The following is a 24,972-nucleotide window of genomic DNA, read 5'->3' on the forward strand; positions in this document are numbered from 1 at the left end:
GTAGATTTTGTTCTGTAGAGAATTCAGAGTTTATAGGGATAGGGTATGAAAATTTGGCAAGCACCATTAGCACAATGATTTGATGCTCTGTTGTTCTGATGCTAAAGTGACTTAAACTTTGAAAACATCGCTGCTGCTTCACCAAAGATACAGATGAGGTCAACTTCATCTCATTCAGTGGAACACTCACCTGTGCCAAGGAATGTAGGTCAATTCACATTCTAAAGAGCTAAACACAAAAGCCTAGTTTGACATTTTGCTGTTATGCTGACAGATACTGTCCTCTTGGTTAAGACAACTTTCCAATGAAATGAAAAACTTAGGATAGCTTACTTCCAAAGGTTGATGTAAAGATCTTTTGACACCATTTTGAAGTTAACCATTGGAATTATCTCTAATATCCAGACCAATATTTATCCTTTAACCAACATTTCTGAAGCAGGTACCATAACATAATGAATAACACAATGAATATAAAAGCATGTGTAGAACATTCAGCCCCTCAAGTGTTCCATCTTTCAAAAAGAACATGGCTGATCTCGTAGCTTTGTGCGACTTATCTGCACAACCCAATTTCCCTTAAAAAAATTCTGCTTGCTCCTTGAGTAAATAACTTCAAAGGTTCACCGACTTTTCAGTGCGGACATTTCTTGTCATCTCAGTATGGAATGATTGACCCCCTTTGTTTGCAACTACAACCTCCTACTTCTAAATATCCAAACAGGGGAAATACCACCTTAATGTCTACCCTGTCAAATTTCATAAATGTTTTATTTGGTTCAATGACATCACCTCTTCTAATCTCAAAAGAGCATTAGTACAGTTTGCTTACTTCCAAATGCCCTATTACCACTTCCTTAGTAACAGGTTCTGGCATTTTTCCTACCATGACATTAGGCTACCTGGTCTGTAGTTCATCATCTCTCTCTCTCCTTTTGTAAATAGTGTGACACATTTTCTACTTCCTATCTGTGAGAATCATTCTAATATCTAAGGAAAATTGGAATTCATATTTTCCTGCCCTCCTCTTTCAAAACCTTGGGATGCAGCTCATCAGGACCTGGGATTTACCAGCCTTCAGTCCTATTAATTTCTCCAATATTGTTTTCTTGTGAATGTTAATTACTTATTGCTTCCCATTCACTCTGAACCGAGAAGAAAAGCACAAAATTAAGTTTCTCTGCTGTCTTTATCGGTCAGCGACCCTTAGAAATTTATGCTAATCTTTTAGTTAGAACATATCTGTAGAATCCTTTTAAGTCAGTGTCATTTGACTATTCTCATATTCCCTTTTCCCTTTCTTTATTAAAGTCATGGTCTTTTACTGAATTCTGAAATTATCCTAATCCTCTGGCTACAATTTTTCTCTGTCTTTTTGGCAGTGTTATCAACCTTTTCTTTTGAGTTGATATTATCTTTAAATTTAATTTTAGCCACAGCTGGGCCTCATTTCCTATTCAGATACATATGTATCTGTATACTAATTGTCCTGGTGATATCCATTGTGTGTTTATTGCCAGACCTCTTGTGGTTTGCAATCTACCATGGCCAGTGTGTGCCTCATATTATAGTAGTCAGGATGTTTTTTTTGAGTTTACCTACTTCCAGACTGAGTTATATGACTTCCAGTCTTTATGTGAAATCTACTACACTATGATTGTCATGGTTACTTGAAATGACCAGGAGACGCAGACAATTCTTCGAGAAGTTTAAACCTTTATTTGCAAACAAAGGCTGAGGCAATCAATGAACTTGTCACCGAAAGCCCACCGAGCTCCGGTGTACAGCATTCTTTATAGTAATTTCTTATCTTAGTTACATTTCGGTTTCATCAGCATACCCAATCAATTTTTAGTTGCATATCATCTATACATTAACTAATCAATCGCTCTTGCCTAGCTCTCGGTGCGCCACCAGTATCTCTTTCCAGTTCACATCTTGGGCCTCATTCCTGGCCAAGGTTGTTTCTCAGTCAGCCTCCTTAACCTCCCTCACATTACATCTTCTGCTCGTACCATCCTGTCTGCCACCGTTATCTCTTAATAAACAAAGGCTGAGTGTAATACATGGGGTACATTTCAGCTAATTAGTGCTGCTAGCTAAACAGGTGTTCTTTAACTGCCACAATATGTAGCTAAGAGAATACAAGGTATCTAGTAAAACAATACATAGCAAAATGTGTCTGGTAAAATAATACATAGTAATATTCAGTACATAGGAGTGATTACATAGTGTAGTAAATAGCTAGTACATAGTGGTTATATTTCAGGTATATATAGTGATTATGTCAGGTATATTTCTCAATATGATCACGCTTTCCTAAAGGCTTCTTAACAACTGGATTATTAATTAACCCTTTCTCATTACATAATACAACAGCTTGTTTCTTCAACAAACTGATCTAGGAAATTATCTCATATGCGCCGCGAATTAATCATCAATATCATTACTATGTCATCTATTACATTATCTATGTATAGATTAATGTCACATAAATTATTGCATTACTCCTGCTGTGTGTGCTTCTGAAACCCCAGTTTACATTATGTTCTGCGTTATTACCACTGGTTGGGAACCGGTGGACAATTCCCACTCACGGGCAGTTTCACGACTCCATTCAAACTAATACTGAACTGCTTTTTGATGTGTTGAAGTAAGATCAATTTCTTTTGCTGTTTTAATCCCAACCTTCATGATCAGACTAACCCTTCTTTTCTAATAGCTGCTCTGGATATTTTATCCCCAATTTTGGGAACATTGAGATTACATCTTTGTAGTGGCAACCTGACCGCATGTCGTGAATTTTGTTGTTTTGTGGCAGCGGTACACCACAAGCCATAAAAAAAAAGCTAACGTTACCAAACAAAAACTGAAATAGTGCAGAGGTGGAATAGCGAGGTAGTTTACAAGGGCTTGTGGATCTTGCGGGAGGGAAGAAGCTGTTCTTAAAACGCTGCACGTGGCACCTCAGGCTCGCTTACCTCCTCCCGATTCTAGTCGTGAGTCTGTGCCATTAATTCTTCCTTTTCGTAAGAAACAAGTAAAATAATCTTCAATTTTAATTTTTGACTATTTTCTCCTGCTGACTCTAACTGGAGATATTCTCACATGTCGGCATGCTCTGGTCTACTTGGTCATTATGACATAGCAGATTGTGGCAGTTTACTGGGTCCAATCTGGCAGCTACATTTAAAACAAAATGTGACTGGGCATTACATAGACTTCTTTTGGCAGGATGCATTTTGGAACAGCCCACGATCGTTAAAGCTCTTGATTACCATTTTGTTTATTTTTCAACTCTTGGCACAGAGATAAACGACAGCAAGCTGACTGGAAACAGCAGCAGCCAGAATTTTATAACCGGAAAGATGGATATAATTCAACTTTAAGCTGAATAGATATTCGCGCCTTTAAAATAGAGAAATCTGTTTCCACACATGGGATACAAGAGCCTCTCTTTAGTTATCGGCGCGGGACCAACCAGAAGTGAGGGTTTTGTTTCGCATAGCAACCTGTGCTGCTGTTGTCACCTGACAGACACATTAGCCAGCCAACTGTTTCTGATTAGCAATCTTTTGTTACTGGCCGCCGAAGATTTATTACTTTATGAACAAACGTGAGAGAGTTCAGCAATTTCCTCGACCTGTGATTTATCTGTAATGGAAGTTTAACCCCGCAGAACTGTCCATCAAGACTGTTTTCTTAAACCTCTCCATGGGTACAGTGCGGCCTGTTGGCACAGACTCCAGTTTCGTTGAGCGGAAAAACTCGTCTCCACGGTCTCTTGGAACCTCAGTAAAATTAGTAAAGCAGATTGCCTAAGTAGCTTTCTTCCTCTCCATCTCTCGCAACAAATTGGGAAGCCAGATTGTATTAAATTTCATCGAAACTCTCCGTGGTGTTCAGATCCGCGAATCCGGAGCTGGTTGGTTTTAATTTATGTATATATATATATTTTAAAATAATGAAGGTTGCAGTGCTAGACTTGGGAACTATCTTTGCAAAAATCTTCACCACTTCTGCTTCTCCTGTGGTGCCTCCGGTTGGTTCTTCAAGCAGCGGGTCCCCTGCCTCTCCTCGTGGACCGCCAGTGTCAGTATCTTCATCCAAAACGACGCCTTTCATTTCTTCCCTGTTCAATGTCTCAGGGAAAAGCTCCGTGCTGTCTGGAACAGCCCCTGGCCCAGAGTGCTCTGCCGCTCTGAAAGTCTGCAGCGCCTCTCCACTCCCCTCGGCCGGCCTGAGCACAGGGGCTCCAGCGAGACCGACGCCGAGCTGCAGCCCGGTTGGTCCAGGTGCAGCGAGAACCGCGCAAGCTCACGGTGAAGCCGCCGGTGTTGTGATGGGCAGCGCGGCGAGATCTCCCGTACACGTCGCGGAGAACGTTGGCTGGAACCCGCCCATCAAGCAGTACCCGTTCGCTTTGCCCGACATCGGCGAGGAGTGGTGGACAGATACCGAGCCGGTGGAGAGTAACAACGAAAAGTAAGGGGGTTCTCCACCACTGGGGCCGCGGCATGGGGAGGCCGGGAGGGCGAGACTTGGCGTTTAAGTGCAGACTCGTTTTCTCCGGGAAGCTGGTTTAATCGTGATTTGTTGGCTTTGATTCCAGGTCTGCCCGTGTTACGCTGTTACTTATGCATTTGCAAATAAGATCAACAGTAACTTTTGTTACGTAGCATCTTTGGCGTTAGTAAAACTCTTGCTGAGATAGCCATTAAACAAAATTCGAAACTCAGCTTCGAAAAAGTTATTAGGATGTGCGACCAATAGCTTGGTCGAAGAGACTGATTTTAAGACCGTCTTAAAAAGAAAAAGAACCCGATGTGGATCAGTTTAGGAATGGAATTATGAAGTTTTGGAGCAGGCAGCTGAAGGCTTAGTTGCTAACATAGTGGAGTGACCGAAGAAACTAGAATCGGGGTGCAGGGATCTCAGAGTATTGCAAAGTTAGCAGAGTTCCGAGGCAAGTACTGTATGGGCAAAACTATGGAGGAATCAAGGAGGGAATTTTAAAATTGAGCTGCTGCTTTATTGGAAGCCAGGGCTGGTTAACAAGCCCGAGGGAGGGATTCCTGTATGTAGACCAGTCGTCAGAATGGTGTGTGTGATTTCTCTACCGGGGATACTGTCTTCAGGATGACCCAGAAGCTGGCATCCGCTGCTCCACACGGAAGTAGTTGATTGTTTGTTACGGGAACTTTTCACAGTCCCGGGACATGATTGCTTCCTTAATGGTGGACTTTAGCATTTTCCCAACGCCGGATTGAACATGATGGAATAATGCTCTGATTTACGATTGCTTAAATCGGAATATTTATTCCATCATGGTCAGTCTTTAGATTTCTGTCTGTAGCTCATCCGCCTTTCCTACAGTAGTTTTTGCCATTTAATTGCTGCAAGTATTGTAGGAAAGGGGGATGAGCTTAGTGCATTTCTGCGTCTGTTTTTAAGATTATAAAGCAGGCTTATCAGTATTTCCATTTGTTTGCTTGGAGTATACCGCACGGTATTGCTCACCCTATTATAGGAAAGGCATTATCGAGCAGGAGAGGGTGCAGAAGAGATTTGAGGATGCTGCCTTACTGGATGGCGTGACTTATAGGCAGAGGTTGGCCATGAGTGTAGGGGAATGAGAAGTGGCCTTCTAGGAGTTTCTGATATCCTGAGGAGTGTGGATGAGTGGATGGCCATGATCCTCAGTGTGAGAAATCCGGAGCTAGAGGGCACAGATGAAAGATAGCGGGGAGAGATTTAAACGAGGCCTGAGAGCTAACTTCCTTACACAGTGTGCAGTGAGTACCTGGAATGAGCTGGAGAGGAAGTGGTGAAGCTGGCAGTATTACAACATTGAAGAGGCATTGGATAGGTACATGGAGGAGAAGGGTTATAGGCTGACTACAGGTAACTGGAACTGTCATGGAGGCTGAAGATGGGCTGAATGGCCTGTTTTCATGCTATATTCTTTGACTCTAGTACAGTAAAACTTGTTTAATTTGGTAGAATTAATGTTTTGGTGCTGAACTGGCAGTTTTCCAAATTATTAAATGTTAGTCCAATTAATATTCCAATGTATTTCTCACTTTCATAGATGTTAAAGAGTATTGTGATATGTTTTCTGGCTAATTGGGTGAGTTTAGAGAGAATGTTGGAAGCAGGACTCCGGTGTATTAATGGGAGTTGGTGTCCATTGAGCCACATGCTGAACTGCTGGGATTTCCAAACAATCTAACAGTGGATTAATCAGAATTTTAGTGTCACTTTTCTCTGGTGATAATCATTCTCAGTTCCACCGAGAGTTTTGCCTGGTTTTACCACTACTGTCGTTTCAAATATTGTCATCCTGGGTTCCCTTAATGTCCTCTACTAGAAAGATAATTATAAGATTATTTATTTGTTCAGTCTCTGATTCTCCGCTTTTCCTGTAATTAATTCCTTAGCCTCAACCTCTAGAATATGAGGGGTGATTGATAAGTTCATGGCCTAAAGTAGAAGGAGTCAATTTTAGAAAACCTAGCACATTTATTTTTCACCCTCCCCTAGTGTTGCCACCATGTCCTCGTGGACCTCCTTGGGTGATAAGCCCTTGAGACTGAGGTAGCAGATGACTGCACGAAGGCCGATGTTGTCCATTTTATCAGACAGTGCTTACTTGCAATTTTCAATTATCTGAAACAGAAATACCACAAGAGTTGTTAACATCAAACTTTCTGCATAATCACTGAGTTGAACAGCACATGCATGTAATGAGAGCTGTATAACTCATTTACCTTGGGCCACGAACTGATCAATCACCCCTGCTGTGGACCACTTTGTGAAGGTCCAAGATGCCGACTTTTACAAAGAAGGGATCCGTATGCTCCATGACCGCTGGACTAGTGTGTAAGTGTAGGAGGGGACTATGTTGAAAAATAAATGTGCTAGGTTTTCTAAAATTGACTCCTTCTACCTTAGGCCATGAATTATCAATCACCCCTTGTATACTGGTATAATATGCATATTGAAGCTGTCAGTATATGCTGTATATTTCTTGTTAATTTGCTGTTATTTATTTTCTACCCTTTTTTCCTGATTTTTTTCCCCCAGTCCATTTGCCTAACACTAATACAACAACAAATGTATTTTTCAATATCGTTGCATCCTCCTTTCGTTAGCTACTGACAGATTGCCCTTTTAGTAGACATTTAATTTCTCAGTCTAATTCCACAGGCTGGCAATATTCCCATAGATCCTATGAGGAATTGTTGGAACTGCAGAATCAGACTTGTTATTTTAACTGTATCCTATCTTGTGTTAAGTACCATTTCCCTTTCATCCCTGTGATTGCTAATGTGCCTTGAAATTCTTGTTTACTGAAATATTTTTTTAAAATTTCACCAGTTTTCAGATCCTTCTGTAACCTCTTCCTGCCCTACACAACTCTCCATTCCCTAATTCTGTGCTCGTAGTTCAAGCATGAGCTTTATTACTCTATCATTGTCATCCATTGTTTGAACTGTCCTCGTCCCAAGCTCTGCAGTTTGTTCCCTTCTCAGCCTCTCGATTTATTTCTCTTTTAAAGTCTATCATTAACAAGCTCTGGAAAATTTCTGCTGATGTCTGCTTCAATTGATTGGTATTTTAAAACTTTTTTATTGTAGGGACTGTACAGTATATTGTGTTTGTTTTATTCAGATAATGTGCAGTTACTACTGTGTTACATCATGGCATATTAATACCTCCTATTTCAACCTCTAGATGGTTTCCATCATCACTCTGATATGTTCACTGCACATCCACTTCTAGATATTAATTGAACTTTAATCTTTCAATTTGCTATCCAGAAATATATAAATTGAGACCCAACTTATGATTTATACAGGATTTCTATAACTTCACTTTGTATTCTATGCCCTATTTATAAAACAGATTATTCTTTTTACCAGCTTTTATCATGCTGTTGTGAACAAGTTATGAAAATCGCATTTCTCTCTGCTTGCATCCTCTTCACACAAGTCAACTTGTGTTGTGTCCTCTCCCTTTTATTTTAAGCTTGTAAATGAAAGTATATATTTGGGGAAGGACGAATCAATAGGTGGCTTATTTGTTGGAAAATTTGAATATGAACAGAATAGTAGGTAATGGGATGTTTAGAATATTCATTAATGGATGAATTGGGGTATATCTATAATATTCTGTTCATGAGCTAAATATTATTAGTTCCACTGGACATTTAGCACTGGGTAATTAACGTTCATTGAGGCTTTCCATTGGTTGGGGTCAATCATGAATATTGCGTCCTAGCTGTCTACGTGACAGGGAAGCCAGGGCAATATGATATGGAAACAAGCTGTTGCTCGTGCAGCAGGCTTCCCCTTTCCATGTAGTTAATGAATCCAAAGGAATGGCAGAGACTGATCCAGCTTGGCACCAGCGGTGTTACAGGAGTTTCCAGTCAGCATTGAACTCAACGTAGGGCCTTTTTTTCTCTGGGGTTTATTCTGGAAGCCTTGCCCACAAGTGGTACAGTTACAAGGCAGTGGAGATTTAAGATCCAAGTTTTCCTTCTAGCTGAGCTACCAACCATGGCTGATGACCCCAAAGTGACTAGTTTTAAGCTGCCAGTAATCCTTCTGACACTTACATAAGTGTAAACAGTTCCACTGGTTTAGTAGTTAAATCACATGTGAAGGCCAGGAGCTGGACTTGGTTGTCAGAGGCTATTTAAGATGCACGCCATTGTGAGCACTTAATAGTCAGAGTTTATCTCCACTACCTCCCCCAGCTATAACAACCTTAAGCAACTAACACTCACTAAGTATGGCTTAATTTGTTACTAATGATTGACGATGTTCTGCAGCAGCAATTCAAGCATGTTGGATATCTGTGACTGCTTAACCATTGTGAGACTGAGTGCAAAGATGTATTAAAATCATTGGAATATGCTAATAAATTATTTGGCACATAAATATCAAGGGAGGATTGCATTTCTGATTAAATTAGCAGTGTTCTAAATGGATTGTCATCACAGTTTGTGTATTCTGTTTGGGGTTTCTTGAAATCCATAGTAGGGTATTATTTTTGCTTATTTGTTGTTAGTAACTTTGGAAAAATTTCAGGATTAAAATTGACATACTAGCATAGAAACCCTTTTACATAGTTCATAGTATTGTTTAATAACACTGCTTTCTTTTCCCTTTAATGAAAAATAATTGTATAATGTAAGATCACAAAGAATAGTTTCCTTGAAAGAAGATGAAGGGTCACTGCCCGAACATCGACTGTCTATCCTCTCCATGGATTTTGCCTGACGTGTTGAGTTCTGCTATCATTTTGTATGTGTTGCTGAAGGAGTAGTTTGTTCATTTGAAAATATTGTAACTGAAATATGTTGGGTGTAACAATTGAGCAGGATAACTGTTTAGTTCATAAGATGAAAAACTATAAATCATTGCAAAATCTGTCAATCATGAGGTTGGCAGTGATGCACTTACAGGATTTTCTTAACTCAGTAATTCTGCTGACCTTTACCAGCTCATGGTTGCTTTAAGGGTGTATAACCTATTCAGTGAAAATATCCCAATGGGAAGATAGCTTGCAAGTTGAAAACTGCATTGATGTGAGAAACACTGAGTAGACCACAGCAGTTGGGAAGAAATTTAATTAAAACAGCATACCAAGCCAAACTTCACATAGTATAATATTTCTTCTTCACAATGAAATATCTAATAGCCTGCCATTCACAGACCTGAAAACTTGAGCTGAAGGTTTAAACTGAAGTTTTCAATATTTAATTGTCTCTGTCATAGTTAAGTTTAGAGTGCAAGTAACTAATTAAAAAAAAAGTTAAAGAAAGAACGGTTAGGTGTAGGTTTTCATTCTGAATCTAGAAGATCTGGTTCCTCATTAGCATTAATATTTGTTGCTTTTTTTTGTATCATCTTAATTTTACTGTAGTGCAGAGAACTGATTGTCAATTAGTATGAGTGAAATGCTCCAAATTGTGAAATTAAACATAACACTTGTAGAAGATGATTAATTTGTTTGTTATTGCATAAGAAAGGAACGGTTAGCTTATTTCATGAATATTCATTGGATTGTAGAAACAGAAGATGCTCCATGTGTAACTGGAGCATGAATTTTATCCCATAAGCCTTGGCTATTGAGGTCATCACACGATCTTCGTGCTTTCAGTTTTAGTATTTAACAAGAGATCATTTTCTAGCTTCACAGTCAATTGTCTCATTTACCAGGGACACCTCGAAGAAATTTAAGTTAATTTTCTGACAATTTATTGAAATAAATGGAAGTAGGTGTGACCATCCATTTAAATTTCAGCATGTTCTTCTAAGGGAGTGTCCCCTATTCAGTGCTCAAAAAATTAATTATTTCCAGTGGCTGGATGTAAAGTTTAGTATTGAAGCAGAGCAGAGTAAATTTGAAGGTGAGCAAAGGGTAGGGGTTGTGACTGGGTAGCTGTATGGTGTATGCGTGCTTTTAAATTGGAACCATACAATAATTTACCATACATCTTTGCATTCATTTGCATTCCTCCTAAGTGAAGATCAATGATGCCTTAAAGTCACAGATTTGTAACTAAATGTTCACAATTCAGATTCCATACAAGGTGCACTTATTCAATCAATGTCTCCTCCTCCAGGTGAGAGGATATTCCAGTTACTTTGCAGGTGCAGTGCAACACAATCTGGATTTTACAGAGCATGCCATTTTTTTCAAACAGAGTTTGGAGATGAAATCTTCTATTTTTACTAATGTACAGAGGTTCAGATGTGTGGTAAACTATGTATACCTGTCTGGACACGCCCCTCTGCTGACTGCTCCTGTGGCTGCTCCCACAGACCCCTGGATAAAGGCAATTGGGGCACTGCTCCTCCCTCAGTCTTCGACATGGTCGTGTTCCCTTTTTCGCTGTTAATAAAAGCCTATCGTTCACTTCCAGTCTCCTAGAGTTATTGAAGGTGCATCAAGATGTCATCTCTTAACCAAGATAATTCAGTAAGAGCTGCACTTTTCCACACCATCAGGAAAGCAAAATGTGATTATCCATAGAGAATGCACAGCCATTTGCGACACCAGAGACACAAGGTGCATGTGACAGGGTATTCAGACTATAACCCTGTACATCGATGCCAGTAACGCCTCTCTTACTGATAGGATACATGTCTTTTACACATGATTTGATGCACGGAGTAATGTGTCAGTGACACCCCATCACCCCCTGAGGAGCAGGCCCTTAGGCTGGCCACAGCTGATATGAGGATGATCCTGTCAGAGTGAACCCACGTAAAGCTGCGAGAATATACCTGGTCGGGTGCTCAGAGACTGTGCAGTCCAGCTAACAGAGGTTCTGACAAGCAATTTCTACATTTCCCTGGAACAGTCCACTGTCCCTGCAGGCTTCAAAGCAGCCATCATCATCCTGGTGCCCAAGAGGGTGACTGTAACCTGCCTTAATGACTGCTGTCCAGTGGCAATGACCTCAAAGCATAGCTGGTTATGGACCACATTAAATCCATTTTCCTGCTCCATTGGACTCTTTCCAGTTCACTTTTTGCTCCAATTTCAGCCTCTATCCTGTCCCACCTGCAAAATGGTGCCTCATATGCCAGGATGCTGTTAATCAACTTCAGCTCAGTGTTTAATATGATCATCGGAAGTTGGTGGGCAAGATATCCTTGTTGGGTCTCAACACCTCTCTCTGTAACTGGATGTTGGAGTTCTTGCCAGAAAGACAACAGTCTGTATTGGCTGGAGCATCTCTGGCTCCATTACGCTGTGCATTGTCACACCCCCCAAACCCCAGGGCTGTGTGCTCAGCTTGCTGCTGTTCACGATGTTAATACGTGACTGTGTTGCTAGATCCAATTCAAACCGAGTCATTGCTTGCTGATGACACAGCAGTGGTTGGTGTCATCAACAATGCTGATGCGATGGTGTACAGAGAGGGGGTAGAGCAACTGGTGGAACGGTGTGAGCACAGCAACCTGAGTCTCAATGTGGGCAAGACTGAAGAGATGATTGTGGACTTTAGGAAGGTGCAGGCTGATCACTCCTCACTGCATATAAACTGCTTCTCCGTGGAGAGAGTTAGAAGCACCAAGTTTTTGGGACAATCTCACCTGGTCCTACAACATCACCTCTTTAGCCAAGAAAGCATAGCATCATTTCCCCACTCTCCACCAAATTCTAACCATTTTTTATAGGAACATCTTTGGGAGTGCCATGATGAGTGCCTGGTATGGGAATCTGATCACAAGAGCCTACAAAGCATTGTGGGGGCTGCTGAGAAGATCATTGGAGTCTCTCTTCCACCCATCCGAGATATTTAACAGGAGCACTGAGTATGCAGGGCCCTTATCATTGTCAATAATTTTTCCCATCTGTCCAACAATCTCTTTGACCAGCACCCGCCCCCACCACTATCAGGCAGGAAGTACAGTAGCATTTGGGCAAGGACTCCACCCCTCCCCCCAGCTGTGAGACTGCTGAACTCCCCACTACGCAGGTCTCATCACGTATGAAGCACCAGTAGTGTATACTGTTTACTTTTTCATTAGTGTTGTAAATCCTCCTCATTATTTGTGGTAATATTACTTTGAACTTTTGAACTTTATGTTGTGTTGAGTTATATGAGCTATTTTGTGCACTTTGGTCCAGAGGTGAATGAAAGCTACCTTTGACATCACAATTCGCACATGATAATCATATACTTGGAAATTTCTGCCTCTGGCCAATATCAGATTGCAATAAGACATTCCTTTGAAGAGTGTGCTTAGTAATTAAGCATTGATTGATTGATAAAGCCATAGTCCATTTGTGCTACTTTACAGGCTCATTAGTCCTGGCTGCATTCCATCTGCTTCCAATATATTTGTCACCTCCTTGTATCTCTGCAGAGATTAATTGTTCCAGGAAAAATTCTGTAGGAACTATTTATCCAAGAAGAGATGTGTAATTACTTTTTCACATTCTTTTAGGCACCTTCTTTCCTGTGAGCAGCAGCTCCTAGTCCTTTGTAGTATGATTTGATTTCCAAATTGTCTGATTGAATATTAATGCCTAGAGGACACAAGGAATGGTTTGCTCATGTCATTTATATGTAAAGGAAATAAGATCAGTTCACCAAATGAAAAACATTCTTTCTGGGAAATGGAAAACACCCAGAATAAAACTTGTAATGCTTTGGATCACAGTGGCATTTTCAGTTTCTCATACCTATTATCTAATGACTTTTGGAAACAAAATTATGCATTTAATATGATAAGCCTCTGAATGAGAACTAAAACACAGCCTCTGCTAGATTCTGCCCCTGAATTACTTTTAATGTGGAACATTACAAGACTTTATTTCCACACAAAAGAAAACACCGTTGCATAAATTGAGTTTAATAGATCACACAGATGATCTGATCTGGAAGTGTAGGGTGCATTATTGTCAGCTTATTTTAGTTGTCACATCTCATTTTGAAGTTTAAGATTTCAAAGGTGGATTAGTATCAGATTTAATGCCCATTTCCAAGAGGGTAAGCCAACATACGCTAGGATGAACTGGGGCTAGCCTGTAAGTGTTGCCACATATTTTGTCTCTAACTTGGCATGCTCCACATGTTCAGAACAACTCAAACAGCAGCAGCAGCAACAACAAAATGAAACAATGGCAATGCAAGCTCATATCTCATCCTCCCATCCATCCACCAACTCATGCCTACAGACAGGCATCCAACCCCAGGGCAGGCCACCTCCAGGCCTTGGCCCTGGACTCTCAGACTCATAGACATCAGGCTTCTGATCTCTGGACAAGCTGACCCAATGGCTTTGACCTTGAGCTCTTCCTCTGGACTTGGATGTTTGGCTTTGCTTTTCAGACATTGCTGACAGAGTCGTAGAAAAGTACAGCACAGAAACAGGCCCTTTGGCCCATCTACTCCATGTCAACCCAGCACCTGCCAATCATAGATTTGACCTTCAGATCTCGACTTCCAAACTGATATGGACCTTTGACCCTAGTGAGCCCTTGTGACTCCCACTTTCTGGATCTCTAGCCCAGGACTCGCCATCTGGGTGGACCTTTGACCTGGAACTTACCAACTTAGGGAATAATGTTCTCAGCATCTGCTGACCTGACCTCTGGGATTACTGGCTTTGACTATGGAGTGTTCCAACTTGGCCTGACTCTTAAACACAGACTCCTGCCCCTTACTCTTCATTTATTGTCTGTGACCTCTAGCTGTCCCTCATCCCCGTTCTTAAACTCAACCTGAGCCCTAACTCTTCACTGAAACCTAAAAAAAACAAAGAAGTAACATCGACTGGATGTGAATTATAAGCTGCTCTCCAGGCATAAAAAAAAAAGCTGTTGCTGATTAAACTAGAACAGTTTTAATGAGCTAGTAACTAATGATTTCTATTATGCAACAGTTATATGAAGATTTTGTTGAAAAATACTTTATTTTTCCAAACAGGTATTCATTTAATTTTTGCCTGACATGTCTTGTTATTGCTGTAATAAATAAATTTGCAGGCCACAGAAGCTGCATATTCCCACTTCCATCTATATTAAGAATTGACAGGAAAGGATCAAGTACATTTATGTCAACTACTTGCATTTTAAACAGTCTTGTTGACTTTTTAGTGTTCCAACAGTGTAAAGTAAGTCCTGAAGAAGGGTCTCAGCATAAAACATTGACTAACTATTCATTTCCATAGATGCTGCCTGACCTGCTGAGTTCCGCCAGCATTATGTCTGTGTTGCTTTGGATTTCCAGGATCTGCTCAATTGCTTGTGTAAATTAAAAAATAATGATCCAATTGGAAAGTGTCTGGTGTAGGATAGCTAATAAAACTGGTCATATTGGTTCTGCCATCCATGACAGACTTGTCTGTTGAACAATCCAATTTCATCTGCTCCTCCTTTAGATTCAAAACAGAGGACATTAAGAAGAGAGAATTTATCAGAGTAATAGTTGGAGAGTTGTTTCTTTCCTTTCTGTCCCCAGAGTAAATTAGTTTCAAAAATACTGCTTTTAAAAGCAAATTTTCTTTTGTCTGAGGAAATTGCATTGAATTGTGCGACTGTTGTGTAAATTGAATTTTGTTTCTAGAGAATATTTACTATAATGAAAGATTGAGTAAATCATTGACTTGAAAAATTATTATTCACTCGGGAACATTTATAAATGTGTTTATATGAAGATTTCTGCAATTAAGACTTTAAATGGATATCAAATTATCAATGATAATGATTAAAATTCTAATATGATGTAGCTTGTTCACTTTTCTCTTAAAATGCTTAGTGGTTTTAGGACATTTTATTTTTTATAACTTTTTAGTAAAGTGAAAATAAATGGCGTACAGTGCTATCTAGCTTTTCAGATTAATCATATGAGGTCATTTAAAGGGATGTCTTTTTTTAAAACTTAATGAAGGTCAACACACATTTTCAACAGTTTTACAAGTGAATAGGATAAGACCATAAGACATGGGATCAGCATTAGACCATTTGGCCCATTGAGTCTGCTCTGTCATTCCATCAAGGCTGATTTATTATCATCCCTCTGCCTTCTCCCCGTAACCTTTGGCACCCTTACTAATCAAGACCTATCAAGCTCTGCTTTAAATATACCCAATGACTTGGCCTGCACAGATTCAATACTCTCTGACTAACGAAGTTCCTCCTCATCTCTGTTGTAAATGGATACGTCACTATTCTGAGGCTGTGCCCTATGGTCCTAGTCTCCCCCACTAAAGGAAACATCACATCCACATCAACTCTATCTAGGCAGGCCTTTCAATATTTGATAGGTTTCAATGAGATTTCCCCCCGCCCCCACTAATTCTTCCAAACTCCAGCAAGCACAAGCCTAGAGAGACCCTCTCCCTCTCAAATTGCAAGGTGAATTCTATCATGTTATGATCACTGTCTTCTAAGGGTTCCTTTGCCCTAAACTTTCTAATCATAATTGGTTCATTACACAACGCCCAGTCTAGAGTTGCCTTTTCTTTAGTGGCCTCAGTCACAAGCAACTCTTTAAAAACCCATCTCGTAGGCATTCTACAAATTCCCTCTCTTGAGATCCAGCACCAACTTGATTTTCCCAATCTAACTGCATATTGGAATCCTCCATGACCAGCATAACATTGCCCTTTTTGCATACCTGTTTTATCTCCGGTTGTAATTTGTACCCCACATCCTGGCTACTGTTCAGAGACCTGTATATTACCCCGATAAGGTCTTTTTACCCTTGTGGTTTCTTAACTCTACCCACAAGAATTCTACATATTCTGTTCCTATGTCACCTCTTTCTGAGGGTTTGATTACAATTTTTTTAACTAATAGAACCAGCCAACCCTCTGCCCATCTGCCTGTCCTTCGATACGATTTGTAACCTTGGATGTTAAGGTCCCAACTATGACCTTCTTTCAGCATGACTCAGTGATGGCCACAACATCGCACCTGCCAATCTCTAACTGTGTTACAAGATCATCTACTTTATTCTGTATTCTGCATTCATTCATATATAGCCGTTCAGTCCTGTATTCATCACCCTTTTCGATTTTTGCCCCATGTTGCACTTCAACTCATCCCAGTGACTGTAACTTTGCCCTGTAAGCTGCTTGTCCTTTCTCGCTGTCTCGTTCCACACTCTATCTGCCCTGTATACCAACTGTCCCATCCTCAGCATGATGATGTAAATAAAAACTTATTCTCTTAATTCAAGTTTAGAAAGACAAAGTTGTACTTCACTGCTAATGGCTTAAGTAATCATCATTATGTGGCGTGTCGGATGACATGAGGGATTATGATTTTCCATCTGTCTTTAATCTGAGAAGTTCTGATGAGAACTTCAAAACCTTTGTCTGTCTATCCCTTGTAACTCATGAATGTCATGTGCTGTTGACCATTACTTTTTCTTCCACCAGTTTTTCCCATCACTGCAAGGTACTCCAGCTTTTCTTTCCTCAGTACGTGCCCCAGAAAGTCCAGCTACCGTTTCCTGATTGATGATATCAGTTCTCTTCTTAGTCCAGTCTTTCCCAGCACATTCTCATTTGTTACTCTGTCCTTCCACAATATTTTCACCATTCACTATAAAAACCATATTTCTGCAGCTTTGTGTCTTCCTTCATTTTGCTTTGATATTGTCCAACATTCGCATCCGTGTTAGTGTGGAAGGAATTGTAACACTGTAACACTAAGTTTCATAGAAACCAGGCAATATTTATTTGGGGATATGATAGAAATTTTTTAGTTTTTGGCACAACTTACAACAATTTTTCTTGGCTCTTTCTTGAAGGTGAATATTTCATTTAGTTCTTCAACCTTTCCTGACAGCTTTAAATCTTGTTTTATTTCTACTTATATTGAGCATTTCCAGTGCTTTGCATACTATTTTGAATTGGTCTCTCAGCTTAGTTTATTTAACCTGTACACTTCCTTTGCAAAGTCCTCGGATCTATACATTTACTCTTTATGTCACCTAGCCCTACTTGTTTTATCAGCCCTCTCCTTTAAGAGGGTGCTGCTCATCTTGTTGTTCATTGGCTGGCCTGACAGATTTCCTGCTCTTCTAAGATGGTAAATTATCAGTCACTGTTGGAATTTGACCGTCAAAATATGGAGGAACCATCACAACCTCCCTCATCCCCTGATGATCCTGTGATTTCAGTCCCTGAAGCCAACAAGAGAGCATCCTTCAGGAGGATGGACCTAGGGAAAGCATCCAGCCAAGCTGGGGTACCTGACTGAGTACTAAATACATGTGCTTTTTAACTGGCTAGAGTGTTCACTGAGATCTTTAACTTCTCACTTCGGCAGTCTGAGGTGCCCTCCAGCAAGCTTCAATTATACTGGTGCTTAAGAACAATGTGGTAATCTGCCTCAATGACTGTCAATCAGTAGCACTTACATCCACTGTGATGAAGTGTTTTGAGAGGTTGGTGATGGAACATATCAACTCTTGACTGAGAAGCAACGTGGTTCTGCTCCAGTTTGCCTACTGGCCCAACAGGTCCACAGCAGATGTCAATTCATTGGCTCTTCATTCATGCCTGGAAAATCTGGATCGTGAAGATGCATACATCAGGATGTTCTTCGTTGACTACAGCTCAGCATTCGATACTATTATCTCCTCAAACCTAATTAATAAGCTTCAAGACCTTGGCCTCAATACCTCCTTGTGCAATTAGATCCTCAATTTCTTCAGTTGCAGTTCCCAGTCATTTTGGATTGGCGACGACATCTCCACCATGATCTCCGTTAGCACAGGTGCACCACAAGGCTGTGTGCTTAGCCCCCTGCTCTACTCACTTTACACTTATGACTGTGTGGCTAAGCACAGCTCCAATGCCATATTTAAGTTTGCTGACAACACCACTGTTGTTGGCTGAATCAAAGGTGGTGATGAATCAGCATATAGGAAGGAGATTGAAAATCTGGCTGAGTGGTGCCACAACAACAACCTCTCACTCAATGTCTGCAAGACCAGGGAGCTGATTATTGAGTTCAGGAGGAGGAAACCAGAGGTCCATGAGTCAGTTCTCATTGGGGGACCAGAGGTGAGGGGGTCAGCAATTTCAAATTCCTAGGTGTTATCATTTCAGAGGGCCTGTCTTGGGCCCAGCACGTAGTGCAATTACAAAGAAAGCACAGCAGCCTTTTCCTAGGAATTTGCAAAGAATGGGTATGACATCTAAAACTTTGACAAACTTCTGTAACTGTGTGGTGGAGAGTATGTTGATTGGCTGCATCATACCTGATTTGGAAACCCCAAAAACCTTGAACGGGGAAAATCCTACAAAAAGTAGTGGATACGGCCCTGTCAATCACAGGTAAAGCCCTGCCCACTATTGAGCACATCTACACGAAGCGTTATCGCAGGAAAGCAGCAACAGTCCTCAAAGACCCCAGGACCACCCACGTTATGCTCTCCTCTCGCTGCTGCCTTTACAAGGAAGGTACAAGAGCCTCAGGACTCATACCAGGTTCAGGAACAGTTATAACCCCTCAATCATAAGGCTCTTGAGCCAGAGGGGATAACTTCACTCACCTTCAGTAGCTCAATCACTGAGCTGTTCCCACAGCTTATGGACTCATGTTCTTAATGTTTATTGGCTGGTTGTTTATCTATTCATTGTTATTATTACTAATTATTTTTGAAAGATCTTTTTGTATTTGCTCAGTTTGTTGCCTCTTGCACACTGGTTGTCTGCCCTATTGGTGTGATCTTTCATTGATTCTATTATGGTTATTGGATTTATTGAGTATGCCTGCAAGAAAATGAATTTCATGGTTGTATATAGTGATATATTTGTACTTTGATAATAAATTTACTTTGAACTTTGAATTATGCTGGGAGTTGTTTGACTTCTCTTGGGTTTTATCAGTAGGGCTCAGGTTGTTCTGTGAATCTCCAGTAGAGGTCAGTACAAGAGTGGCAGAATATTGTGTTACTTGTTTTACCAGTAACGTTAGAGGATTTTGCAGAGAGCATCTGTGGCAAGTTGGTGACTTTTCCCATTTCAGCATTCAAGCCCTAGTTACTCTCATTTGCCAATGTTGGGCCATCCACATAGATTGCATGCTCGATACCTGACCCCAAAACAGATCTTGGAGTATGGGATATTGTGGGCAGAGTTTGCCAGGCAGACAGAATAGAAGAATCAAAGCTGTGCTCAGTGTCTTCTTGAAGCAGCGTAAATCATCATAGACCCCTGGCATCCAGTAGCCAATGTTCAGATAAAGTAGAGAAGGAACATTTGATATGCAATTGAGAACCTCTGCCAACTCTGATGCAATGCAGTGGAGGGAGGAGTCTAGGAGAGATTTTGTAATAGGAGATTTCATAGTAAGGACAACAGACTGGAAATTCTGCAGTTGCGAAAGAAACTTTAGGATGGTATGTTGACTCCCAGGTGCCAGAGTCAAGGAAGTCTCTGACCAGTTACTGAATGTTCTTCGGGGGGAGGGTTATGAGGCAAGATGCTGCCAGTGACCATGATGACTGATGGTGCCATCCTGCAGTTCGTGAAAATATTTCTTCTTCTCCTAATTTTAAATATACTTCTACTACTAATCGGTGTGCAATTGGAGACTGTAATTTACATTTTGATAATGTGTTTTTGGGCAGACTAAGCAATGTGGTGCTTTTACTGTCTCTGAGGGAATTGGCCATGGTTGAGAGCGAAGTTGAGAATGGAATGTATGGCCTAATGGTGGAATGTGAACCCATGATTGGCTCCAATTCTTGACCAATCTGCAGATTAAAGCGTCAGGCAAGATTGAAATCAATGAGGACAAAAGGCGAGGGTGACCGGGTATTCAGAGCTGTCTGCCTGCATTTGACCGGACTCTCTCTCCCTCTCACACTTCGGTCTTGGGCAAGGTTTGATTAGCATGGATATGTGAATTGGACTCCTCTTTAGAAGACTCTGCGGTTCTTGTGTATTTCTGTTTTCTGGTTTCTCCTATTTTTTTTATTGCTATTTTGTGCAAGTTTGATCGGGATGGACTGGCTCTGCGGCCAGCAGTTAACGATCAACACAGAGCTCAATTAAACTGAACTAAACTAAACTAAACTGAACATTCCTAGACTGTTTAAAGAATTCTACAGTTTGATGTTTAATATTCTGCATGTTGCTGCTCATTTTTTGCTGTTTGCACGATTTTTTTCTTTTTGTGTGTGTGTCGGGTGTTTGATGTTTCTTTTGAATGGGTTCCATGGTGTTACTTTGTTTCGTGGCTGTTTGGGAAGACTAATCTCAGGGTTGTATACTGCATACGTACTTTGATAATAAATGTACTTTTGAATCTTTAAGCATCCAGCGTTTGTTTTACATATTCCTTTACATCAGTCCTTTAACATCTTTGGACTGTTTTTACTGTGCCCATGGTCTGTTTTTTTTAATCAATTATGCTATTGTTTGTACTGTTGTAACTATGTGGTTTTGTGCAGGTCTTGTAGCTTTAGTTTTTGGTCTTGTTTTGTCTGGTGGATTTGGAGCTCCTTTCCGGGAAACGCGCTAAGACGATAGCGCGATATTAATACGCAGCAGCCTCTCTGGACTCTGGATTGGGGATTGCCAAACGTTATGTGGATTTTCTGGTGTAGTCTGTTTTGTCATGTGCTTTTGTGATATTCTGGAGGAACGTTGTCTCATTTTTTAACTGCATTGCATTTGTGGTTTCTAAATGACAATAAACTTAATCTGAATATTCATAACCACGTAAGAAGAAAGATCTTGCAGAGTAAATACAGGGAGTTAGGCAGAAGGTTAAAAAAGCAGGATCTCAAGGGTAGTAATCTGAATGATTTCTGGTGTCATGTGGTAGTGAGGGTATGGATAGGAATATGAAGCATAGTTGATGAGCTGGTGCAGTTAGGAGCAAATCAGTTTCTAGCTCCTTTCCTACTAGAACCCTTCCCTCTTCCAGCTTCCCCTGTACAAGAGGGAAGGGTTCTATCTGAGCTGGAGATGCACACAAAATACAAATGTGAATGGAATCTACACAATTGAGTGGTTTCTATAGCATTTGCAATGGGTGGGTACATTAACATTGTTTGTTAAGATGATTTGCACTATCATACGGCTATTGCAAATCACCTTCCCAACACTTAATGTAGGAGAGAATTTAAAGTAATTAGGAGGACAGAATGAACTAAAAATGATCCTAGGCAGGTAAGATAAAGGTGAAACCCAAGATGGAGGGAGTATGTTGAGAAGCTGGAGCATGTCAGAATTAAGAAGGTGGAAATTGTTACGTATGTGTGGAGCAATACGGAAACAGAGTAGTATGATTAAACATTTTTTTACTGAATCATGTAGGTAACAGTGCATGTTGTGCAACCTAATGAGCGAGTTACAAACCAGGCCAGCTGAGATAAAAACAAACATGCCAAAAGAGAGCCCTCTGCGTGTAGGTGGTCCAGTCGATTTACTGTGCAATGAATCCCATGTGCACTTGCTATATTCTTACAATCTGATATGGTGCAGAGTTATTTGATGTAATAAGGGCTGATAAATCTCTGGGGCTGAATAGGGTATTCTAGGATGCTATACAAAAATACTTTATTGGGAAAATAATTTGTTACAGCAGCAGCATTTAAAAACACACTTAGCAATAATAATAAATAACAAAGTGTATAATATTAAAAATGAAGTATAGAATAATAATAATATACACAATAATTTACCAATGTGCAATAATAATGTATGAAATAGTAAAGCAGACTATTGTACTAAAACAAACTTGGATAGAATTTTTTGCATAAGTGAGATACCAGGAGTTTGTAGGATAGTGAATGCTGTTTGGATAGAGATTTTTGCGTAAGTGAGATATGAAAAGTTTGTAAAATAGTGAAGCTGTTTTCCTTTGAAAAGGGCAGCAGGGATAAGGCAAGTAACTACAAGCTGGCGAGCCTTGCATCAGTGTTAGGAAAATTATTGCAGGATGGAAGATCTAATACTATTGGACAGGATTTATCTGCATTTGGAAAGGCAAAAGCTGATTAAAGATCAGTCCTCTCCGCTCTCCCTCTCTGCTTTCTGTAGGGATTGATCCCTCCACGCTTCCCTTGTCCACATGTCCTTCCACACTAATCTCCTTCCCAGCACTTATCCCTGTAAATGGCAGAAGTGCTACATCTTCCCATTCACCTCCTCCCTCATCTCCACTCAGGGCCCTGAACAGTCTTTCCAGGTGAGGCAACAGTTCACTTATGAATTTGTTGGGGTTGTCTATTGTATATGATGCTCCTGATGCAGCCTCCTCTACACTGGTGAGACCGGACGTAGATTGACCCGGCTTTGTTGAGCACCTCCTGTCCATTTGCAAAAAGCGGAATTTCCCAGTGGCCATCTGTTCTAATTCCTATTTCCATTACAGTTCCAACATGTCAGTCCATGGCTGCTTCTTCTGCCAAGATGAGGCCACTCTCACGTTGGAGGAGCAACACCTCATATTCTGTCTGGTTAGCCTTCAACCTGAGGGCATGAACATCGATTTCTCTGACTTCTGGTAATTTTTCCCTTCCTCCTTCCCTCCTCTGCATTTCCCCATTCTGGCTTCTTGCTTCTTGTCCTCCCCCTGATGCCCCTCCTCCCCTTTCTCCCATGGTCCGCTCTTGTCTGCTATCAGATTCCTTCTTTTCCAGCCCTTTGCCTTTTTCATTTATCACCTCCTAGCTTTTTATTTCATCCCCCTCTATCCCATCCACCTGGCTTCACTTATCACCCTCTAGCTTGTCCTTCCTCCTCTCTCCATACCACCTTGTTCTGGCATCTTCCCCCTCCCTTTCCAGTTCTGATAAAGGGTCTTGGCATGAAATATTTATTCATTTCCGTAGATTCTGCTTGACCTGCCGAGTTCCTCCAGCATTGCTCTGTTGCTCTGGATTTCCCGCATCTGTAGCATCTCTTGTGTAGCTGATTAAGGATGGTCATCGTTGATTTTTGCAGGAGAAATCCTACCTCTCAAATTCAGTTTGAGTTTTTTTTGAGGAGGTAACGAAGAGTATTGATAATTGCAGGGGAGTAGAGAAGGCATTGGACAAGATGGCGAGTCCAATGGTAGGCTAGTTAAGAAAGTTGAGGCAAATAGGATCCAAATTAAGTTTGTGATACAAGGCAGATGAAGAATATGAAATGATGCTTTTCTTATTGGATGTCTTTGTCTACTTGTGTACTGCAGAAATAGGTGCTGAGATTCTGATTATTTTTTATACTTATATTACAGATATATGTGTAAATGTAGTTGGTATGATGAGTACTCATAGGAGTAGAGTCATCTTAGGAGTTTATAAAATCATTCGGGGTATGGATCAGGTTGGCTGACATAGTCTTTTTCCCAGGGTTGGAGAGCTCAAGAGCACAGATACAAGATAAGAGAGGAGCATTTTAAGAGAACTGAGAGGTAACTTCTTTACATAGAGAATGAGCTACCAGAAGAATTGGTCAAGGTGGGTACAATTGCTACATTTAAGATGTTTACATCTAATTTCTTACTGAGAAGGTTTGCAATCATACATGGAGTAGAAGGGTGCTTTTTTGTTTGGAGGCTTGTGTCAACATATGACAGCTTCACAGCTCACTTCAGCTCACATTATTGCATGTTCCTGGACAGAAACTATGAGCAAAAGACTCAGGCCTTTTTTTTTGCATCTATATCCCAAGGTTATGGGGGATAGTAACACTTTAAGTAGTGTTAAAGTAGTAACACCAAAATAGTTTAAGTAACACTTAAGCTGTTGTTCTGATTATAACGTACTGTACTGGCTCACCCAGTAGGATTCAAAATAGAAACCTTTTAAATTTGGTTTAGTACCACACTTAGCAGTGTACATAAATTAAAGCACTGTGAAAAGTTTCACAGCAAAGTACTTGAAGTATTGAATACCACATTTTAAGGAGTGCTATCTAGAAAACATTCCAGTTGTTCCATGCCCCAGGCCTCATGGCTAATGAATTAACTTCTATTCATGATACGATATTCAACACTGTGCATTCTCCCAGGTAAGTATTAAGAAGCTGAATACTTTTAATGCAGCAAAGTCTAGTTTTAAACTTAAAGGAATGTGGCTTTCATCTATACCAAAGGCATTTACAGGATTTTTTAAAAATCAGGGATTGTCTGAATCTAAAGTTGCCAGATCAAAGAAAGCTTTTTTCAAGAAGTACATTTTTTCAAGTGGAAAGTTAATGGCAAGGTGAAATGGAAACATTATTCATAATTTCTTTTACAATACAAAAAAAATTGAGCAGTGGTCCAAAGACTGTCAATAATTTTGCTATTATTAACAGCCAGTGAACATTTAGATGGTAAATGTAAACTAACAATAGAATTGAAGTACAGGGTTTGGCAGAAAGTTAGTGGTTTGATAATCTAGCAATGATCAAAGCCATTTTCTTTAAATAGAGGGGCAAATTAAACCAAAAGACATTAAAACACTTCCTGCTTGCACCTTTGTCTGCTAGTTGT

At 40.4% G+C, this 24,972-nt stretch overlaps 1 protein-coding gene across 2 annotated transcripts in view; it reads left to right on the forward strand.

Annotated features, from left to right (window-relative positions):
- Window positions 1-3,520: 3,520 nt before the first annotated feature.
- Window positions 3,521-24,972, forward strand: part of fam149a (family with sequence similarity 149 member A) — a 93,825-nt gene continuing 72,373 nt past the window's right edge. The window contains exon 1 of one of the 2 annotated variants that reach the window (XM_073064537.1): window positions 3,521-4,485. In XM_073064537.1, coding sequence (XP_072920638.1) covers window positions 3,965-4,485 — 521 coding nt within the window. In that variant the 5' untranslated portion in view covers window positions 3,521-3,964. The remainder of the gene's footprint in view (window positions 4,486-24,972) is intronic. The other variant, XM_073064538.1, reaches the window with a different exon arrangement.

This window comes from Hemitrygon akajei, chromosome 13, assembly GCF_048418815.1.
Source record: "Hemitrygon akajei chromosome 13, sHemAka1.3, whole genome shotgun sequence".
In the NCBI taxonomy this organism is placed as follows: Eukaryota; Metazoa; Chordata; class Chondrichthyes; order Myliobatiformes; family Dasyatidae; genus Hemitrygon; species Hemitrygon akajei.